General features: G+C 35.7%; 1 protein-coding gene across 2 annotated transcripts in view; it reads right to left on the bottom strand.

The window, feature by feature from the left end:
- Nucleotides 1-12,043: 12,043 nt before the first annotated feature.
- Nucleotides 12,044-22,339, bottom strand: part of LOC126175487 (cyclic GMP-AMP synthase-like receptor) — a 287,658-nt gene continuing 277,362 nt past the window's right edge. For both annotated transcript variants that reach the window (XM_049922305.1, XM_049922307.1), the window contains exons 10-11: nucleotides 18,998-19,087; nucleotides 12,044-12,489 (exon numbers count right to left, since the gene is read on the bottom strand). In XM_049922305.1, coding sequence (XP_049778262.1) covers nucleotides 12,342-12,489; nucleotides 18,998-19,087 — 238 coding nt within the window. In that variant the 3' untranslated portion in view covers nucleotides 12,044-12,341. The remainder of the gene's footprint in view (nucleotides 12,490-18,997; nucleotides 19,088-22,339) is intronic.

Below are 22,339 nucleotides of genomic sequence, written 5' to 3'. Positions count from 1 at the left end.
CACTTTGTAGGTGTATGAAATGGAGTGATCACACAAGCACAGTTGTGGGTACAGCAGGCAGTAGACTTCAGTTTATTGATAGAATACTGGGGAAGTGCAATGAGTCTACAAAGAAAATTGCTTACAAATCACTTGTGTGGTTCAAAATGGTTCAAATGGCTCTGAGCAATAAGGGGCTTAACATCTGAGGTCATCAGTCCCCTAGAACTTAGAACTACTTAAACCCAACTAACCTAAGGACATCACACACATCCATGCCCGAGGCAGGATTTGAACCTGCGACCTAGCGGTAGCGCGATTCCAGACTGAACCGCCTATAACCGCTCGGCCACACCGGCCGGCTCACTTGTGTGACCAGTTCTAGAATATTGTTCAAGTTTGTGGGATCTGGACCAAGCAGGGTTAACATGGCACACTGAATATACACAGAAAAGGGCAGCAAGAATGGCCACAGGTTTATTTGATCCATGGGGGAGAGTCACAGAGATACTGAAGGAACTTAACTACTCTTGAAGATATGTGTAAACTTTCCCGAGAAAGTCTGTTAATGAAGTTTCTTGAACCAGCTTTAAATGAAGGCTCTAGGAAAATATTACACCCCTTATGTATCACTCACATAGGGATTGCAAGGGTAAGATTAGAATAATTACTGCATGCACAGAGGTGTTCAAATGATCATGCTTCCTGCACTCCATATGTGAATGGAATGGGAAGAAATTCTAATAACTGGTACAATGGTACATACCCTCTGTGATGCACTTCACAGTGGTTTTCAGAGTATAGATGTAGATGTTGATGCTGATTTTCTGCTTTGAATGTGCAGTCCTGCTAATTATGTTTTAGCTTGGTGCGTGTAAGGGGCAAGATGGTAATATCTGAATCACTTTCCATTAAGTATTCAATGATCTTCAATATGTTTTTTTACAAAAATATATTTTTCTGAAGCACTTTAAACTTGTGGATACATACTCTGTGAAGAAGTGGAATTGTGATGCACTCACTTCTGTTTAGTTTCTGCAGGGTGCTTGGACTGTTGTTTGTGGTTGATAACACCCCTTATCAGTCAATTTTGTTGTTTCAGCGATGGCACAACTATTCACAGTTCTTATCTTGATCTCCAAATTTATCGTGATACTAGCACCACATCGAAGAGTGAGCTTTGTTGACTTTTGACGTGTGTGTGCTGTTGAAAAAACTGAACCTCATTTTCATGGTGGTTCACAGTGATTTATTCTTCTAAAATACTGAAATGGGACTGTAGGTCTCGTAAAGTGAAGAAAAATTTATCTTTTTTCTGATCTGCTTCAGTACATGTGTCATCAGTCTGAAGTTCTGGCTTTCTATGACAATGCCATGAACCAGAGCATCTGGCACCATGTCTGTTGTAGTAATGAAAAATTGCATCTACCCTCTCTGCTAAAGTAGATAATGGTAAATTGCCATGTGCCACATAACTGATATTTATTGTTAATGTGAGGTGGTTGAGACATAGTATATGTGAAGCACCTACTGAAAATAGGTTCTGACCCATCAAATTACATAGCTGCCATAACAATTTTGAAGTGTGTCCGGTTTCTGATGGCCTTTTCATTTGATACATTGCATACATTGTTCCTTAGGTACTACCCTCCCCCCATGACATGCACTTTATTACTGTATCTTTATAAAGTTCTGACATAATTGTTCAGAGGTGGGCTGCGATATTATATTTAAGCACTTTAACCAATTCTTGATCCACGTTGATTTAAAAAGCTTAATAAGTTTTTGTTGTGGTACATGCAATACTGCTGAAGAATGCACTCTGCTTGTAGAATTCATTCTGTCTGCAGCACTGTCCAGAAAGTCAGTGTGTGTACTGAATTTGTTGCATTTGTTGATGATCTAGCTGATTTGTTCGTTTGTGACAAAATCACTGATAAAACCAGGAAAGTAAAATCATTTTGATGTTGGTTGTCTTCTTGTTTGAAAATAAGCTGGTGTGGTTATAACTGATGCTCTTCTATTGTCATGGCCTCATGATATGTTACCAGACATGGAAGAAACAATTTCTGTAATATGAGGTCACCACTGTAGCTACACACAAACCTACTACAAAGATGGATAAACAGTAACAACATAGAGATATACACAAAACGTGTTGTTGACACAAATCATAAACCACACTGCTGTACAGAGATAAAAAATAAACTCTCTGTCACTTGTGTCAACTTCTTGAACTCAACAGTTTACCTTCTGGACTCTGATGGTAAAGGAACCTTTAGAAAACTTGATGTTAAAGCAATCCTGACATATTTTTGAATTTTTATAGTAGTTTGTGAATGTTTCCATGGTGATCTGTTTCCCTGTTCAAAAATTTATTTACATGTCTAGAATCCAAAATTAAATTCACTCCTCCAACCTTCTTTGACATAAATAGAAGCAGATTTTTTTTTACGGACTGACACTTCTTTCACTAATATCACACATCTGCATTTTTCATAACAAAAGAATCTCATTTAGCTGTAGGTACCTCATATCATTTTATGAAAAATAGTTATGTGGCTTTAACTGTAAAGCACACTGGTAAACTTTGACTCTCCCTAGAATGTTGCTAAACATCACTGTATTTACAAAATATATATTTCAACTCATGTTTTTGTTTGTCAGTAAGTTCTATTTCAAAATTTTTTATCAAGTTTCTTTAATTCTGGCTTTGTGACAAACCTTGGTAAAGCTGTGTCTACAAGTTCTCCTTCTGAAAATTTCATTTTGCTGGTCTTATTGCCATGAGATGTTTCATTTGATTTAATAAAACTGGTACAAATACATTCCCCATTTAGTGCTGTTATAAAAAGTTTTAGTCTTCCACAGTCAAACCTTGTACTCACTCTTCTTATCCAAGACATTTTTACTATAAAGTTTTCACTAAGTTCAGGTATAATAAAACATCCATATGAAAGCATTACTCCTTCAATAGTAAAAGGTAGTAAAGTTTGATGTTTTACATGTTTCCTGTGTTTACTGTTGCACCTTTTTTTCTATACCAACTAAAAGGACCTCAATATAATCTACTTGATGTCTCAGTTTTTTACATCATGCTTCTAATACATCTGACTACCTGTGTCCATAAGACACCTAGCTTGTCAAGAGCCCATCTATGCTTTAATAGATGGACTACATCCTTAATCACTTTTTTTTTGGAAATATTATCTTTATGTGATAAATCATCATCAGTTTCTTTGTAACTATGACCTCCCTGTTTACTGTTACATTTACCATCTTTGTCTATCCATCACATGAACATAAACATTAATGTCAACATACTCAATACTAACAATTTCATCAATGCATCTAGTTTCACCCGTCTGAAACTTTTCAGCAATGTAACAGTTACCTTTCAGTTGTTCAATGATAGTGTATTTAATCTTGTTCCACCAATTATGATACAAAGTTTTACACACATTGATAAGTATTTTGCTGAAATTCTTAACTTTACAAACAGCATCACTATTCAGCCACAGACTCACATTTTCCCATCTCATTATGTAACGTGTCTTCACTATCATGTATTTTAACCAGAATATCATAATTCACACATTGTATTTCATAATATTAAAGTATAGAACTCACTAGCAGTCACACTGCATTAATATTACTTTAATCTGTAAGAGTGTCTTCGGAAATTTCCACAACAATTGTACAATTATTAATATCTGCTTCTGTTCCCAATTATTCCAACTCCCATTTCAAACAAATAAAATATTTGTCCTCTTCAACATCAATCTTTAGTTGCCCTAGCCTTCATTCTCCTTATTATCAGTATTTTCACCCTTCACGCTTTCAGCATTGTTTGTACACCCAGTTACATTTAAATCTTCTTCAATTTAACACAGTGTTCACGTCTGGTTTACTTGGTTCTTACATTGACTCTTCAATTCCTAAATCATCATTGAAATCAGTTAGCTTTTCATTTTCTGAGAAGTGACAATTTCTATGTATTCATAAAATTCTGATAACTCAATTATTTCTTCAAGCTCCTGCTTATTACACAAGTGTGCATTGTCCTTACCAATATTTCTCAGTTCAGTTATTTCAAAGATATTATATTAATAGGATAGCACAAATTTTTAAAATAATTGCTAATTACTTCACTAGTTCTTCATGTTCTACTTTTTAGTGGTGGTATGTTTATTACTTTATTCATTCTCCCTTAAACTGCTGACTGTCGATGGAGTGAGTACCTGGTTTGTTAAGTGTTCTTATCTCCTCACATCATTGTGTCGATGATAATTTCTGTTTCTGTTGTCAAAACCTCTATTCCCATTTTTATCCCTATACTTTCTTTGGTGTCCCCTTGACTGAAAATTACTACTATTATGATTATAGCGGTCTCTTATTTCATTATAAGCATTTTCCTAATTTTGATTCCATCCCTACTGCTGATAGTAATGGTGTCTTTTATCTGTAATTCTGTCTAATTTGGACACATATTTTAGCATCTGACCCATAGAGTCATCTGGACCATATACCAAATCCCATTGATTTTCAACTGGTAACCCTCTTTTTAATGCATCTATCTTTTTCATTTCATCAAATGGTTTGTCCATAAACCTAATTTCTTTATCTGACCTTTTAGAAATCGTTTTCATGCTACCATATCTTTCCCTGTAATTTGGTCCCTTCAAAAACTCGCTTTTCATCCTATGTTGTCCAAACTTTCTTAAGGAACTTCTTTCAAAATCTGTGTATGACACGTCTACAGAAAAATTTTGATGCCTTCATGACAAAGCTCCCTCTTCTAAATTTCTTTTAAGAAACTTAATTTTCATACTATCACTCACGTTATGCACATAATTTTGTTTGCAATTTGTAAAAAGTCACCCAGATGTAAACTGTCCTCATCTGAAAAGTTTTTCACTGGAATATTAGAAAACATAGTTCATGAGCTATTGAAAAAATTTCTGCCAACTACATCAGTATGTAAATCTTCAATATTTTTGGTAATCAGAGAAATATGATTTTCCAAATTTGATATGTTATGTGAGGGTTCCAAGCCTCGAAGTGATTTTTTATGTATGTCACTCAGAAACCCTCACTAGTGCCAGACATTCTTCATGTGATGCAACCCTTATTATGTAGTAAAAGGTCATGTATACAGAACAAAGTTTGGGAAATCCAGGAATGAATGTAACAATAATATGAGAAGGAATGTTGCTATTCACCATATAGCGGAGATGTTGAATAACAGATAAGCACAACAAAATGACTCTCACAACTATAACTTTTGGCCATTTGTCAACAATAGACATGCATACACACACGCACACACGCTCACCACCACACTATATGGTTTCAGTTGCCTGAGACTGCAATCGTGAGTGTGAGTTGAGTTTGCTTTGAGTGTGTGTGCATGTGCATATGTGTATCTATTGTGGTGGAAAGCTGTAATTGTGAGTAGCAACTTTCCGTCTCATAAGATCAGAACAATGTTTGGATTTATTATTCAATTTATGACATATACATTTAACAACTCAGACTTCACAATCTGACATTTTCATAGTACATTCACAGAGAACTTCTTCTATCATCATGAAGCTGAAACCACAGAATTCCATCATGGCTGGACTGCTTGGCACGGCAGCACACGACACTGCAGACTCCAAGGCAGTGGTGGTTGGTGCTCAGTTTCATTGGTGGGACCCAGATAAAATTTCAATAAAATTTATAATTGAATTGTTCCAATTTGTCTATTACATAACCTTCATTTAACTGCTCAATGGTCACACTAAGTAGAAACATAAGTGTTCGCATGGATTACATATGTATGCCATTTTCTCAATGCCAAGAAAGTCTTTTATTTTGAAGGACAGACTTCTTGGCAACTTTTTTTCTAATCTTCAGTGAGCCAAAGGTTTCATCCATGACAGAGACAGAACAATAAGAAAATCTTGAAGTCTTACAGCAGCTTACTTTTGGTTTGTTGTATAAATGCAGAGTGAATTGAAGGCATCAAGGTACAGCAAATCATAAAATTCAGTAAGAGGCCTTCTTCTTGAATTTCTGGATGCATTGTACAGCATGCTCATCTTATCAACTAGATGCATACCGTAATTCATATGTTTGTAGTACTACACGTTATTATTTCTGGTTTCTGTGGAGATCCTGTATTGACAACCATTTCTGCATTATTGTGCATTGCTGACATTAAAATCATCTTTTTCTTAGGCTTCAGCATGTAAGAAACCTATGTGCAAGTGGAGTGGAAGCCACATTTTGAAAAATTTATTGGATTTCCTTTTGCCATGCAAAATTTCCTAGGCACTTCTCTTTCATCCTTCTGTACAATGGCAGCCATGATCATTCTATTTTCAAACTGCTACTTGGCAACATGGAGTGAAGAGAATTAGTATGCATTTTTATACTGATATTTCTGCCAAACACAGGATGTACACATTACCACATCACTTCTTTCATTACCCAAGCGATATGGTCCTTCTGGTTATTGGCCTGTGTATGTTTCAAAGTTGAATGTATATGGGTAATGAGCACCCACAAGTGCAAATACCTTCAGTCCATATTTTGAGGGCTTGCTGAGAATACACTGCCTAATGGGACAGTGGCTTCTGAATGCCAAAAGTTGTTCATTTGAAGTCATTTCAGCACTCAGAAGAAAATACTGTTGAAAACCTGTATGCAACAAATCAAATATTTCATGTATTGGGGCCAGTTTGTTAATTTTTGCACAAAGTTTGCAATCACCAATATCATCAAATCACACAGTTCTGATAAGAAATTTAAATCTTTGCCCAGGCATAGTCAAATAAACTGCATCAATTCCAGTATGTTTTATGTGGTCAAATATCTGCCTAGTGGTTGATCGAATTATTTTCAGCACTACATTTATCAACAGAATCCCAATAAATCCTTTCATTTCAGTTGGATCTGTATGTTTAGCATCTCTATCTCTATAGAATAATTATTCTTGATATGGTCTATTTTTATGTTAGTTATTTGGATTGTCCAAAAAACGAGACATGCAATCTTTAATGGCAGTTTTCTGTCATGTGGTTCCTTTATGACCAGGAGGCACATATACAGTGTTATGAGTTCTAGTTATTCCTAAATTCAGGGGAGGTGCCTTAGACCAGATTGTGTTGCCTACAAAATGAAAAAATCAACCTGCCTGCTTCTCTGGGATGGCTCATCACATGAAAATTCAGGACCATTTTCAGTTGGCTGGAACTCCTCCCTCTTGCTCGGATTCAGACTGATGGCACTGCTCTTCCAGAACATCATCTTCATCATTATAACTTTAGTCAGGAATGTCTTCCACATCCTTAGTGTCCTTCAGCCACACTGGAATTCAAGCTTCTTGCCTATGATCCAAGAATTCAAGCATCTTTCCTCTGATCAATAATTTTGCTACAATTGAGTGAAAGACATGATCAGCCTATTTCAAATGTTTATACATGTAAAACTATAATAAGTTAACTTAGTAAATGTATCCAAATGTACTCCAACAAACAAGGTGGAAACAATGGACTTAGAGAAAAACTGTTTTTCAACCAGTTGCACAGATTACAACGGTAATTGCTAACTCGGACAGTCTCCTGCGACACAACCACAAGTGACAAGCGCTCATGCTACATCGAGAGCAGTGTGCCTTTAGTTGCCAGAGACTGCAGTCATGGGTGTGACTGTGTGTGTGTGTGTGTGTGTGTGTGTGTGTGTGTGTGTGTGTGTGTGTGTGTGTGTGGGTGTGTGCGTGTGTGCGCGCGTGCTTGTTGTGCCTATCTGCGACTCAGCGTCTCCACTATATGGCCAGTAGCAACTTTCCTTTTCATAATATTGCTACATTCCTCTACATGCCTCATACTGGAGCTAAATGATGTCTATTAATCATCTAAGTGGGATGCTCACAAATGATGATCTGTTTTTCCAGCATAAATACTCTCCTAGTATTTTTGATGCATTTTTTACCTTTTCAACCATTGTTGCTATAAATGCATGGTGATCATAATCTCTGTCTCTGCCCTGACACTGTGGTTCAAATTAGGCATAGCTAAAATGTCTAAAATATTTCCATTGTGTGTGGGTTGTCTAACTAGTTGCTCAAAGCAGTTTTCAGAAAATATGTTAAGAGGTACTTCACATGGCACCATACCACCTGCAGTGAATCCGTAGACATCCCAGTCTACATTTGGTAGATTAAAGTTGCCCCCAACTAATCCTGCATGATCTGTGTATTTCCATGGTGCTGGGCATAGACGTTCTCTGAATCATTTTTACAAATGGCTGGTAAATACATTTGACAATTAACCTGAGTTCACCTAAGCCTGGGACCGATGACTGTAGCAGTCTGGTTCCTTTAATCCCCCAAACCAACCAACCAACCAACCTAAGCCTGCTACACATGTTCAGATAACTTCACAGTCAAACTCAGTTTTGACCTCAACAGACACAATACTTTTGTCAACAGCAATGAACTACTTCCTCTTATGGTATCTAATATGTCTTTTTGATATATGTTCCATGCCTCACTAAATGTTTCACAGTTTTGTGTTTCAGGTTTCAGTTGAGACCAAAGAGAGTGATACAAAAGTGAGGGAGGGATACAAAAGCTACATTTTTTCTGTTTAAAATAATAATGATGCTTAATATTTCTTGTGAAGGGTGTAAAGCGGGACATCGTCCTCTAGCATTACTTTTCCTCAACAGTAGTTGTCGATACTAGTATCACTTTTAATTTTGGAATGGGTCAATATTGTCTCGTATGCTTTTCTGAAAACATTCACATAATTTTATACACAGTATGTTATATTTTAAGCTAAAATTTATGAAGAAGAACTACTGTATTTTGGATGATATAAGCAATAAGTACTATTTCTGAATGTACAGTCAAAATTATTTATTTTAGAAGCATTTGAAATTACAAATTATTTGGTACACTTAATATTTTTATTATTAATTATGCAATCTAATACCGTTTACTATGTTTATTTCTGGATTCACTAATGAAATACTAATTGAAACTAATAGAAATTCATTTTTCAAGAAAAACTGTAAGCCCTGGGAATATTGTTATTTCCACTTAGTTAGACAGTAGTAAGCATGCCTCTGCTGTGAAAGGATGTATTTTTGCATTTTGCGTGAACAATGTAATTTTGGCTTTGTTAATGTGAAAAATCAGAAGACTAAGATATACTAAAATGAGACAAAATATATTAACGTAACAACAAACATTCTGCAACAACAATCTTCAAATTTATTTAGATCAATTCAACCATGAGGACCTAAAATGTGAGAATTTCAGCTTCAAGAATCAGACCCATGGACAAGAAGAACTGGAGCCAACTCTATGTGAAAAGATAAGTAAACTAGAAAGTTTATTGTAATCTTTGCTCCTTTTAGATCTTCATAAAAGACTTGTGTGAACAATAGCTGCAAGTAGGAAGGAGGGGTTAGATTACAAGGGGTAATTCTGGTTCTTATATTTTGCATAAAATTAGAGTTCATCCACACATATTAAAAATGTAATTATATATATCACTTTAAGGGAATTCTGTTTATCACTGTTGTAACACTGGAAAACTGTGGACATTAGGTACTGGTATCATGTGTAATCATAAATGTACAAAAAGAGGAATTCATTTGAGTAAACTATCTCCAGCATGTGAAACAGTTGCGCTGCTGAGAGACACATTTCGCAGTAGAGAAAACTGTTCCTCACTTTCTTAACTGTTTGTTCCTTCCTTGCAAAGAGGGTTAGGTGTGGGAAGGTGAACAAGAGAGGTATGCTACTCAGGCTACAGGTTGAGAAGGACCAGTCTGTTGTGAAAGCAACAAGTAACAAAGATGAATGGGAGGCTTCAGGAAAAATCCAATTTTCTTCCATTACTAATATTTTTTTAATTACTAGTGTTTTTTCCATTGGTTGTATTTCACAATTTACTACACTTTTTTTAATTATCCCCCCATTCTCTCTAAAGATGTTTCTCCCTGTCTTCCTTTATTCTTTCCTCTTAGTGATTAATTATACTCTCTATTCCATTTCTCATTTTTCTTCCTGATAAAGCATCTTCATTTCTCACTCTTTAATTTATTGGCAGTAGACTAAAGATGGCGCAGGGCCTAAAAATGTACTATTGTTGACCTGCTACTTTGTCTGACACCACCCACTTTCATATTGGTCTCCCAGTGCCCTCACAACAGGTGGGTTCCTCTTATTCTGAGGTCTGATTGACCTGCCCCTCCTTCCGTCTTTCCACTCTGAAGAAGGAACTAACAGCTCCAAAAGCCAGAAACAATTTTCTCTGCTTTTAAATGTGTCCATTGGTAGAACAATAATTTAACTTGCTGAAGCAAACCATAGGCACACATTCTGACTCTATGTAAATAAACATGCATGTTCTATTAGACATTTTATGTACTTAAGGGCTGATTCAATATTGGCTTGGTGTCTTATTCTACAATGTCAAGGTATTGTGGGCCACCATATTTCTTCATGTAATTTATTTTTTAATGCATGTGTTTAATGTCAACATTGCTTGACATCAATAAAAATAAAGGCCAACATTGAAAAAACTGTTTTGTCCTTTATGTTAATTCATGTGCAGTTGCACTTTCAGCAACAATGACGACTCTCATCATGTGAAACTTCTCCACTATCAGTACTAAGTTGTCTTTGATGGAGAGTCATTGACATATGTGCAAGTATCTTTGGGTGTGTCCCAGCCAAGTGTGTTGGAACCCTTGCTGTTAATGTAGTACACTAATGACCTTGCAGATAAAATTAATAGTAATATAAGACTTTTTGCAGATGATGCAGTTATCTATACTGTCTAAAAGAAGCTGTGTATGTTTTCAGTCAGGGATGACACAGTATGTTATCTGGATTGGAGAGACATCAAGAGATGTAGCAGTAATTGTGGGTGTACCCCAGGAAAGTGTGTAGAGTGCCTTGCTGTTCATATTGTATATTAATGATCTTGCATATATTATTAATAGTAACCTCGGACTTTTCACAGATGATGTAGTTATCTACAACGAAATGGTCTGAATAAATATTTAGCCAGACCTTGATAAAATTTCAAAGTGGTGCAGCACTTCAACTATAAAAAAAATAGTATTCTATGACTATAATATCAATTAGTCACAGGTGGACCTGGTCAACTCGTACAAATATCTGGGTGTAGCACTTCGAAGGGATATGAAGATCATCTAGGCTCAGTCATCGATACGGAGGTGGCAGACTTTGGTTTTTTTTAGGGGAAATGCAGTCAGTCTACAAAGGAGATTGCTTTTAAATCACTCAAGCAACTCATTCTAGAATACTGCTCAAATCTGTGGGACCTGTATCAAGTAGGTTAACAATAGATATTGGATGTATGCAGAGAAGGGCAGCACAAATGGTCACAAGTTCTTTGATCTATGGGAGAGTGTTATGGAGGTGCTGAAGAAATTAAATTTGCACACTCTTGAAGGTAGACATAAACTCTCCTAAGAAAACCTACTTAAAAAATTTCAAGAACTGGCTTTAAATTAAGACTCTAGGAACATACTACAACAACTATGTTTTGTAACCATAGAGATATAATGACAAGATTACATTAATTACAGCATGCACAGAGGCATTCAAACAATCATTCTTCCCACACTCCATACATGAATGGAATGGCTATAATCTGATGTATCCTTTGCCACACACTTCACAGCAGTTTTCAGTGTGTAGATGTCAATGTAGATGTAGACAACTGTACTTTGATTAAATACTTGTGAAAAATTGTATGAACAGAAAACTTGTATTGAGAACTTTTATTGGTGCTATATACTGACTGGCTGACTGCAAAAGGAATTCAATTTCCCAACTGGACATGAAATTATTACCATGTACATATCTTTACAATTTTACAATCAAATCAGGAGTCCATGAAATATATGGTGAAGAAAAATCTTCATGGCAAGCATTATGAGATTGATTCTGAAAATTTCCATTGGACTATTACTAGAAATTTGATTTAGTCCTAAAATAATCACAGGAAAGTCAGAAAATAAAAAAAGGAGAAAAGGAATATACATTTTATTTATGTCTCTCACTTATTTTGTGTGTTATCCTACTTTTTGGACATGAACTATGAAAATAATTTAGTGTGAGAAAGATTTAATGAATTACACGGAATACTCTCTGTATGCACATTTTAAAGAATCATCAATCAGGATTCTCTACATCATGGCACAAGCATTACTAAAAGGAGATAGTGATTGTAAAACATAGCTGTAAAATTGTGTTAGTTTAGAACATTAAACAGAGGTAGAAAAAAACTATTAAGTGAATAAGACTAGTAGCCTTTTTTTCCCCCCATTCATTCTCGGGCTCTTCTACTTTCCCCTAATATATGTGCAAACAGTCCTACTGCAAAAAGTGCTACTGCTCCAACAGCTACTGCTGCAACAGTTCCAAAATTATCTTCCTGTGGGTGAGTAAGTAATGAAGAATCCTGGTTGATAACCCTGCAACAAGAATTACTGTAAGTAAAAATTCATAGAATTAATTACATGAGACATAACAGAATTAGCAACTAGAAGTAATGAATGAACGATATGATTCATACATTTGACAGAGGAAATGTACATATTATTGAGTTACATTTTAAATTATTGCATACAAAAATTATAAATTTTTGAAAATATAATGTAACTGAATAGATAAAAAAAATCTACTCACAAAGCAGAGGCAGGAGGAAACATATACAAAGGTTAAAGAAATCTGCAACCTTTCAGAACCAGTGGTTCCTTCTTACGGCAGAAGTGTTGACGGGGATAGAAGAGGGATGAAGGAGAAGGGTTGATGAGGTTTAGAAAATGGAGAGAGTACAAAAGAGTCATCCAGAATCCTGGATCAGGGGAGACTTAGCAGACAATGAAAACCTTCTTGTCCTGTCCCCTAAGTCTCCCCTGACCCAGGGTTCTGGATGACTTTTTGAAACTGTCCCCTTTTTCCTAAACCTCACCAGTCCTTTGCCTTCATTCCTCTTCCTTTCCCTTCAACCCTTCTGCCAGAAGAAGCAGTCACTGTCTTTGAAAGCTTGCAGATTTCTTTAATCTTTGTATATGTTTTCTACTGCCACTGCTTGTTGAGGAGATTATTTTATCTGTCAAATTACATTTAATTATTGTGTACATATTCCATGGATCCATAATGCAAAGATACACCCTGTATGTAGAATGTGACCAAATTTTTCATGTATATACTTTAACATTCATAATGTATACCCACTATTAACTTACACAGAATATGCTATGGTAGTACACTTACAACTCAGACAATACATACAGTCACACAATAAAACTTAGGTATCATAATAAGACAATTACTACATAGCATTTTACATAACGAACCAGACAAGAAACATAGTTGCCGGTGTGCAGTAAGGGCATAAATGCAGTAATGACGTATACAAACTAGCATAATCTGTAAATTATAATGGTGACACAAAACACACACACACACACACACACACAAACAGAGAGAGAGAGAGAGAGACAGAGAGAGCTTATTGTGACAGCTCAAAAACATGAGCTGCTAATTATGTTAAATTATTTACTTAACTCACATTTACAAACTCATCAAGAAAATAGAATACATTCATCAATGAAATAGAATGATCGAAGGCAAGCTGTTTAATGTAGGCATGAAAAAGCATTTCAAATTTCTTGGGTTTTGAGCACTGTGGGAAGCAACTTCAAGATTTTGAACCTGCATACTTGGAATATTTTTGTATCAATGGCAGTTTAAAAAAAAAAAACTGTAGTGAATTTTTTTCTTCCATCTGGTGTCAGGAGTGTGGAGTTCTGAGATTTTTTCATAGGGATTTGACTTAACACATGAGAGATAACAGTACTGGGGGCATTTGCAGGTGTTTTCAACAGTCTAACAGTTTGTATCAGAGGTTTTAGGACATACTTTGCAAACCATTCTAGTAACTTATTTCTGAGCATTGAAGACATTTTGTAAATAACTGGAGTTTTACTAGAATATGATTCCACATGACATCACAGTGTGAAAATAGTTAATTACTCTTTGTAACTGTTGGTTACAGTTTGTCACTGAGATTACCTCGGGATCTAGTTGACTTGTGTGGAAGTGAGTGAAGCTGGTCAAGAGAATGTTAACAGTGAATTATATGATGACCTTGGATAGGATGTTATTGCTATCTAAGGACAATAAGTTTTCAGAATTACTGACAGTCCAATACTGCCCCCATTCTATGAACCAATGCAGAGAGGTTTGATCTCACTTAAGTTGGTGCAGAATGTGATGATCAGGAAATGTATGTCACTACATAAGGGGTACACATCAAGTTTTAATAACTACTCGATGGGTAAGTCTCCCCTGACCCAGGGTTCAGGGTGACTTTTCTAAACTGTACCCCTTTCCCTAAACCTCTCCAGTCCTTTTCCTTCACCCCTCTTCCTTCCCCTTCCACTCTTCCACCAGAAGAAGGAGCCACTGGCTCCAGAAGCTTGTGAAAGTTAAATCCTCTTGTGTGTGTGTTCCCCTGCTGCCACTTGGTAGAGTAGAGTTTTTTATATGTACATTTACATTATATTATCAATAATTGATTATTTTCATTGTTACAGTATTAGAAGTGTTACTGGTGACATAGCTTAGTGACTATTCCTCAAAAATTAAGTTACTAACAGAAACAAAGCACATGACTTCCAATATTTTGGGGTAAACTACTTTCTCAAAAAATTTTGAGAACACAGGATGTGAGGAGGTGGTTGTATAATTGGACGTCACCCATGTATAAAAATGTCCTATTTTATACATGGGTATATACCAGGATATGTCAATCTCTCAGCAAATACACCTTGACTCTTTAATTGGTTACAAAGGTAACATGAGGAGAAAGGGGGAGTGTCTTGTAAAGGGATATCCTCCTCCAGCATTACTTTCTCTCAACAGTAGTAGTTGACACCAGAAACATTTTTCGAATTTGGGACAGGTCAGTATTATCTCAGCTGTCTTTCTGAAAAATTTCATAGAATTTTATACATGATGTGTTATATTTCAAGCTAAAATTTATGAAAAGGAATTACTTTATTTTCATTGTTTCAATCAATATGTACTATCTCTCAACGTACAGTTAAAACTGTTTTTCTTTTTTAGAAACATTTGAAATTATGAAATATTTAGCACATTTAAAATTTATATTATTCATTATGAAATTTAGTATTGTTTATTATGTTTATTTCTGGATACATTTTTAAAATAATAATCTAAACTAAGAGAAATTAATTTGTCAAGAAAAATTGTAAGCCCTTTGCAATATTGTTATTACCACAGAGTGAAGAAGTAGTAAGCATGCCTCTGATGTGATCAGACATATTTTTATATTTTCGATGAACAATGTAATTTCAGCTTTGTTAGTGGGAAAATTCAAAAGACAGTGTGATATAGTAAAATGTGAGACAATATATTACTGTGATAATTAAAATTCTGCAAAGATACTGTATCCTTCAAAATTATTTAGATCAATTGAACCATCAGAGCCTAAAATGTGAGAATTCCAGCTTCAAGAAGCAGACTCCTAGACATGAAAAACTGGAGACAAATGTGTGAGAAAAGACAAGTAAAAAGTTCACTGTAAATCATAATCCTCTTGAATCTTCTGAAAAGACTTCACCATCATGGAGAGTAGCAACAATAAGAAAGGGACAGGTAGATTACAGCTTTTAAGTGGGTAGATAATAGTTATTGCTCTTCAGTGGCCTAATGAGTTTTATGATCTCTCTAGCCATGATTTCTAGCAGTACAATATGGAATGTCTATCTAAGAAAGTCTAATGGGTCAGCTTTGATGGTCCATTTTTTCTTCCTGTGTTTTCAGCTACTGTTAATAAGAATTCAACAGATGATTTGTATTTAATAGCATCCATCTTGCTCTTACTGCCATTTACCCAGTTTACTTGTTTCATGCCTAGTAATACTCCAAACTGTCCTTGCATTGTTCTGGGAATTTTGATTTTTTTACTACATAGTATGTGAATTTTGCTTTTCTGATGACATGATCATTTTAGAACTGTGTTAGCATTGCACTTTCAGTTCTTGATTAGAGACAGTCCTCTCCATCATATAAAGCTCCTTTTTCTGGCACAAGATACTTTGATTCCAGATGTTAGCCACCCTATCTTTTGGATTCCACTGCAGTTGTTTCTGACCCGTTGCAATGGAGAACTGAACTTACAGTGTTGTAAGAGTATTTTTATGAAAGAATTAAATTTTTCACCTATTATTTGTCCATGGTAAATGACTTCCCATTTTTCACCCTGTGTTTTCTCTGAGAAAGCATTTACACTTCTGTGGGAATGTATGTTTCTCTTTGTAGTTAGATGTGATTGATAGGAATGATTTGTTTGTGTCAATTGATAATCAGTGCATTAAAAAATGATAAAAGGAAGAAGTTCCAGAGCTTAGGAACATGTAATTAATACTCTTCTTTAGTAAAGTATTATAAGTGTTACTGACACAACATAGTGACTCTATCTCAAAAAGTAAGTTACTGACAGAAACACAGCATGGCTTCCAAAGGATCATAGCACTATCACAGAAATCACAGAGCTTCTTCATAAAGTGTATATCTTTGATCAAGGAATGCAAACAGCAGGCATATTTCTAGTTGTCACTAAACCCTTCAGTTCGATAAACTGTGAGTTAATCTTAAGTATACAAGATGCATTCAGTATAAATGTCACACACATATAACTGCTGGCTACATACCTAATTAACTATAAGCAGTGTACAAAACTGACTTATGAAATTAATGATCAAGTCACAAATTTCCAACAACGTATGAACCTGTAACATGAGGTATACCCCAGGCTCAGTTCTGGGCCCTTTCCTAGAGTGCATAAATGATGCAGAGCCACTTCTCAACACCCAAATAGTACTCTATGCATATAATATCTCACAGTTACTTGTTGGCAAACAGATGATGAATTAACACTGGCTGCAACTGAGCGTCTAGGTAAAATAACTATGTATTTTCAGGATCAAGGTTTGAAGGTTAATGTCAGTATATCTTAGTTATGCCATTTTAACTTGCAAATTCACATCAACCTCTGTCAGTAATACAGGTGGAATTGAAGCAACAGACATAGATGAACGTAAATTTTTTACCTATGTACCTAAATGAGAATATATTGTAAGTAAACCATATCAATTTTATATGTAATAAAATTAGTAGTTCACTACACCTAACTACCCAATTATCAAAAGCACTCTCTGACTAGACATTAAAAACAGTTTATTATGTGACAATTTTGCACAGATATGGGGCTGTGCAGCTGATACACATGCGAACATAATACTAACCCCACAAAAAGAACAGTGAGGATTACAATGGACTAGGGTACAGGGACTCTGGTAGGAAAAATCTTTGTACACCATGCATACCTAACAGTTTACTGTTTGCATCTTTACAAATTAATTATATTTTTGTGACACATAAAAACAAAGCAACCAAATGCTCTGTTATGAATGTCAACAATACAGAAAGAAAGACTGCTGCTAGGAACAAAGAGGTAAACTAAAAACAGTAGACTGTAGTCCATGCAATAATGGCCAGATGCAGATAACAAACTGTCAAACTCGGGGGTTAAACCAAAGCTGGGCACTACCAACTCTAAGTGTCTTTGATCAGAAATAAACAATATAAAGTGAAGTGACTTTCTGCATGTTACTGTATAATTTGAGTTTTCGTGCCTCTACAAGGGCTCTTTTTTTGGGATGGGATTTATGGAAGATGATGTGACAATGAATGAGTGAATGAATGTAAAAGACAAATTTTTCTTGAGAAATTCAGTACTGGAATAAATCCTTAATACTTGCTCACAGACATGTTTGTAATAAACTCTACTGCTCTATTTAACTAAAGATTACAATGGAATACAATGTCTCAAGTGCTACAAAATAAATAACATAGTTTCACGAAGTTAAAATATCATATAGTGATTGTTAGCAATTATTAGTTCATATTATTTTTTGGTTGATGTCATTCTAATCTGTGAATGTGATGACAAGGTGTGGGACATTGTCTACAATCCCCCATCCTCACCCATGCTACTTGTATCTTATAGTCTAATGACATCTGAATCTTTATTGTGGATCCTCCATCCCACATGGTGCACTATTGTCTGTGTCCCATAGTCTAGAGCCAGAGCTATTTGGTTTCATAGCTTGTTATGAAGGAATTCTTTTGCAATATTTTGATAAGATATACAGTAATAATGATTACAAATTGAAATAGCAGAATTTGTACTGAAAATAGATTTTTCAATAAGACTGAAAAGAAAAGGAGGAGGGGAAAGGTTTCGTAGTGTCAGAATTTGCAGCTCACAAGGGCAAGGGGGGCTCAGAAGTACTTTGAGCCTGTCATTCCTGACCAGCAATCACCACATTAGTATTGACTTATGAAGTTCTCCATGAGACATGGCATCACCAGAATAATGGAGCTGCACTCCTTGTGAGGAGACATGTGCATGTTTCATTACTTTCTACATTTTTCTTTTATACTATTGTCCTGCCTTAGTTTACTTATAACTTATTTCTACTTACACTTGTGTATAATTACAAGATGATATGATCACTACTCATAGAGCAACAAAGGCGTATTTTGAAAAGTAAAGAAGAAATGCTAAATGCTGAGGATACTATGAAAGAAATGGTAGTCATTAATTGTATTTCTGACTGTAGTTAATCGTATTTTGTCAGAATGCCTCAAATTTGCTGCAGCAATAGCACACTGAGCGTTGAGAAAGACAATATGAGCACACTGATGACTGACACAGACAGTCCATAGTTCATTTCAGTGTTCATCCCCTGACTGACTTAAGAAAATACAGACTAACTATAACAGGTATTTGATTATAAATGGATGGCTGCATTAAAGTTGCACACATGAACATTTTGTGTGATTATTACCATGATTTTGTAATGACTACTTGCTAATACCAACCTAGATGCTATGGCCGGGTTCCAGTTGACTTCCTCATCAGAGTCATTCCAGATTATTTCATCATCAGAGTCTTCTTCAAAGCGGCGCACCCTGAGGAAATGGTATAACAATAATGAATTAATTATTGTGCAACCAATAAAGATAATTTTCCAGCATAGGTAACAACTATGTATGTTTTATTTGCTTCTTAGCATTTCAATGATGGAAAGGAAACAATAGTGCATTATAGAGCCCTGTGAGTGTGAATTTCAAATATAGTATGGACAATTGGCATATGATATAAGGAATGACCTGAAATTATTAGTTGAATGTGTGAATGAAGTTTTGAGAAAATTAAACAATAACGTAAACATTAGGAACATAACTACAAATAAAGATGATATCATGACAAGTTTGAGTTGAAAGGCAGTGCAATTGCTGATGAAATACTTCTTGTAACATATTTTCTTATGTATTGAATCTTAAACTTGTATTTCAGTCCCATCATGGGCATGCCTTATGCCATCTCTGGCATATCTTCTGCACAGCTTGACCACCAGTCAACTGTCCACATGAATGAATGGCAGAGTCAAATTGTCACTAAGAGCAATGTTGACCACCTAGTTGTCAAGCATCCAAGCCTCCAAGCATCACATTTCCATTTCACTGGCTGATTCACAATCTGTTGCATGTGATGGCCCCCATACCATTTGACCAGGTTCTCTGAATTATGTCGATGGGAACTAATCTTCAATTCTGCAACCCTTCTGGCCTCAATTTTTGAAAATCCTTTCCCCACACTCACCTCCAAGCCTGTTCCCATTTTTCCAGCCCAACCCCCTCCCCCCTGCCATTTCACTCTACCTCAGTTCATCTTCCCATGGCCTCGTAGTAGCATCATATAAGCGATTGAAAATGGTGGCTAATATTTCAGTCCCTGCTGTGTGTGAAGTATGGTCACTGAGTAAGATTTTAGATGCACAGAACATAGCACAAATTGCAATTGTCAACTGTGCCAGGTCTATATGCATAATGCCATGAGCAAGAAGTTAGTGCACTGCTGGTGAAGAGACTTTACAGTAGATCAATAAAATTTTCCTGATGAGAAGCACAGTGAGAGGCCATCCATTGTTACATGCAACATTGTGGAACTCTTGTGGGAACTCATTACCAAGAATTGTTGCCTCAAAATCATGGAACTTGGTAATCAGTTCCCACGGATGTACCAGTTCTTCTTGCATGAAATTGTCATGGTGCACCTGTTATTCTGGAAACTGTGTGAGAGATTAGCCAAAGCAACTAACTCCAAAACACAAAGAAAATTGCATGGGGATATCTTCAACTTTTCTGTAGCAGTATCACGCTGATGGTAACAAGTTTCTGGACTGGACGATCACAAGTGGTGAAACATTTGTTGCACAGAATACCCCAGAACCCAAGCAGCAGCAAATGCATTGATATCATAGTGGCTCTGCCTCCAAGGCAAATTTCAAGCAAATTGTGTCAGCATGGAAAGTGCTGTGTTCAGTATTCTGGGACAGACAGAGAGTTCTCCCCATCGAATTCCTGACTAGAGATGAAATGGTAATGCTGAAAGTCACAGCAAAATGCAGAAATTGCAATAGGACATTCAGAACAATCAGTGTGGGATGCTTACTGCCACTGTCATCTTGCTGCACAATAATGCTTGGCCATACATGGCTTGACACAAAACAGAGCTTCAGCAAACATTTGGCTGGAAATTGTTTAATCACCCATCCTACAGAGCAAATCTCACTCCCAGTGATTTTTATCTGTTCCAGAACATGGAAATTCCTGTCTGGTTGGAATCAGTATGTTTAGACTGACAGAGGGGAAGAGATGGTTGTCACTCAGTGGTTCCAATCCCAGGCAGAAAACTTCTATGACACAGGGATACAAAATTGGTCCCACAGTATGCAAATGGATGAATTCTGGTGGAAAATATTTTGTAAAATAGCTCAACACTTCCTTTATCTGTTCCAATAAATCTTTCAATCACATTTTGTTTTGCTTCTCTTTATGACCCTAGTGAAAATTACTTTACAGATGTGCCTCGTACATAGCTTCAGTAGTAAATTCAATACAAAGAATGGCAGTTTGGCAAAACTAATAAAATCTATGGCAAGTTTCTTCATACAACACAGTACAACACTGCTGCCTAATTTGTTTAGTTTTGAGAATCTTTGAGTATACTTTACCATAAACATAATTTTATTTTAATAATACCAGTGTCTTCCCCTGAAAACAACTGGAGCTGATAATACTTTCATGACATGGATATTTTTGAAGTTCCATTTAGCATCAATGGCAGGGCAAAGAAAGTTTCTTTTATACTTGGAATTTTTCCTCATTAGCTTAAAGAAGTAACTATCATTCATAGATTCTATGCATTAAATATATAATTCATTCATGGCCTTCTTCACTTGAGATCAATATCTTTTAATACCACAGGTTGAAGTCTCTACCTTCTATATCTTTGGTATTATTAGTAGATTAACTGTCTTCTTTATTAATATCTACATTGCTCCAATATTTTCAGCCACAGCATTTCCTGATGTAGATCAGAATAATTTCTTGTCTGTAAACCTCTCATGTACTCAAAAAGACATTTTCTTTATTATGAGTTATAAAATCACTGTCCAAGATCTCTCTGAACCTTCTGTTGCCTCTACTTTTACTTTTCATCATTGAACAATTTCAGACTGAAACTATACAATGTTATGATACTTGGGTTTTCAATAAAAAATAAAAAATAATGTTACATTTGCAGCACATAGAATCAAATCTGAACTCTCCATGACAGCCAAATATACAAAGTAATAAGGTAGAGAGGCATATGCAGGGTGAAGAAATAACCACCCACCTAGACTACACAGCATGACTGCTTTCAGCTAACAGTGAAAAAAAGTTTATAAGAAAATTTCATCCTGTAGTTATTTCTTGTATAAAGTGGACAAACAAGAATAGCTACCATAAACTGGGGTTACTGGAGCCACTTCAAAAGTTTCATATATTCTCATAAAAAAATATACATTGAGAACATCTGTTTACTTTTTAATGTGATTAGTACAGTTGTTCACTAACCATCATTAGGCAGCTTCATGAATTTTTATTATTCTTATTTTTTGTTATGTTCTTAATGGTTCAAGCTATCCAGCAGATGAGCCACCATTCAGAATAGCTGGTGACTCAAATTAGACTTCACATGGGCTTACGCACATCACTAGAACAATAAATATAAACAGTTATGAAAAGGATTGCTGCATACCATAATGATGACATGTTGAGTTGCAGACAGGCACAACAAAAAGACTGTTAAACACTGAGCTTTTGGCCAATGTC

Source organism: Schistocerca cancellata, chromosome 3, assembly GCF_023864275.1.
Source record: "Schistocerca cancellata isolate TAMUIC-IGC-003103 chromosome 3, iqSchCanc2.1, whole genome shotgun sequence".
Lineage (NCBI taxonomy): Eukaryota > Metazoa > Arthropoda > Insecta > Orthoptera > Acrididae > Schistocerca > Schistocerca cancellata.
Note: the sequence above shows the minus strand (reverse complement) of the source record. Positions and strands in the feature narration are given on the sequence as shown.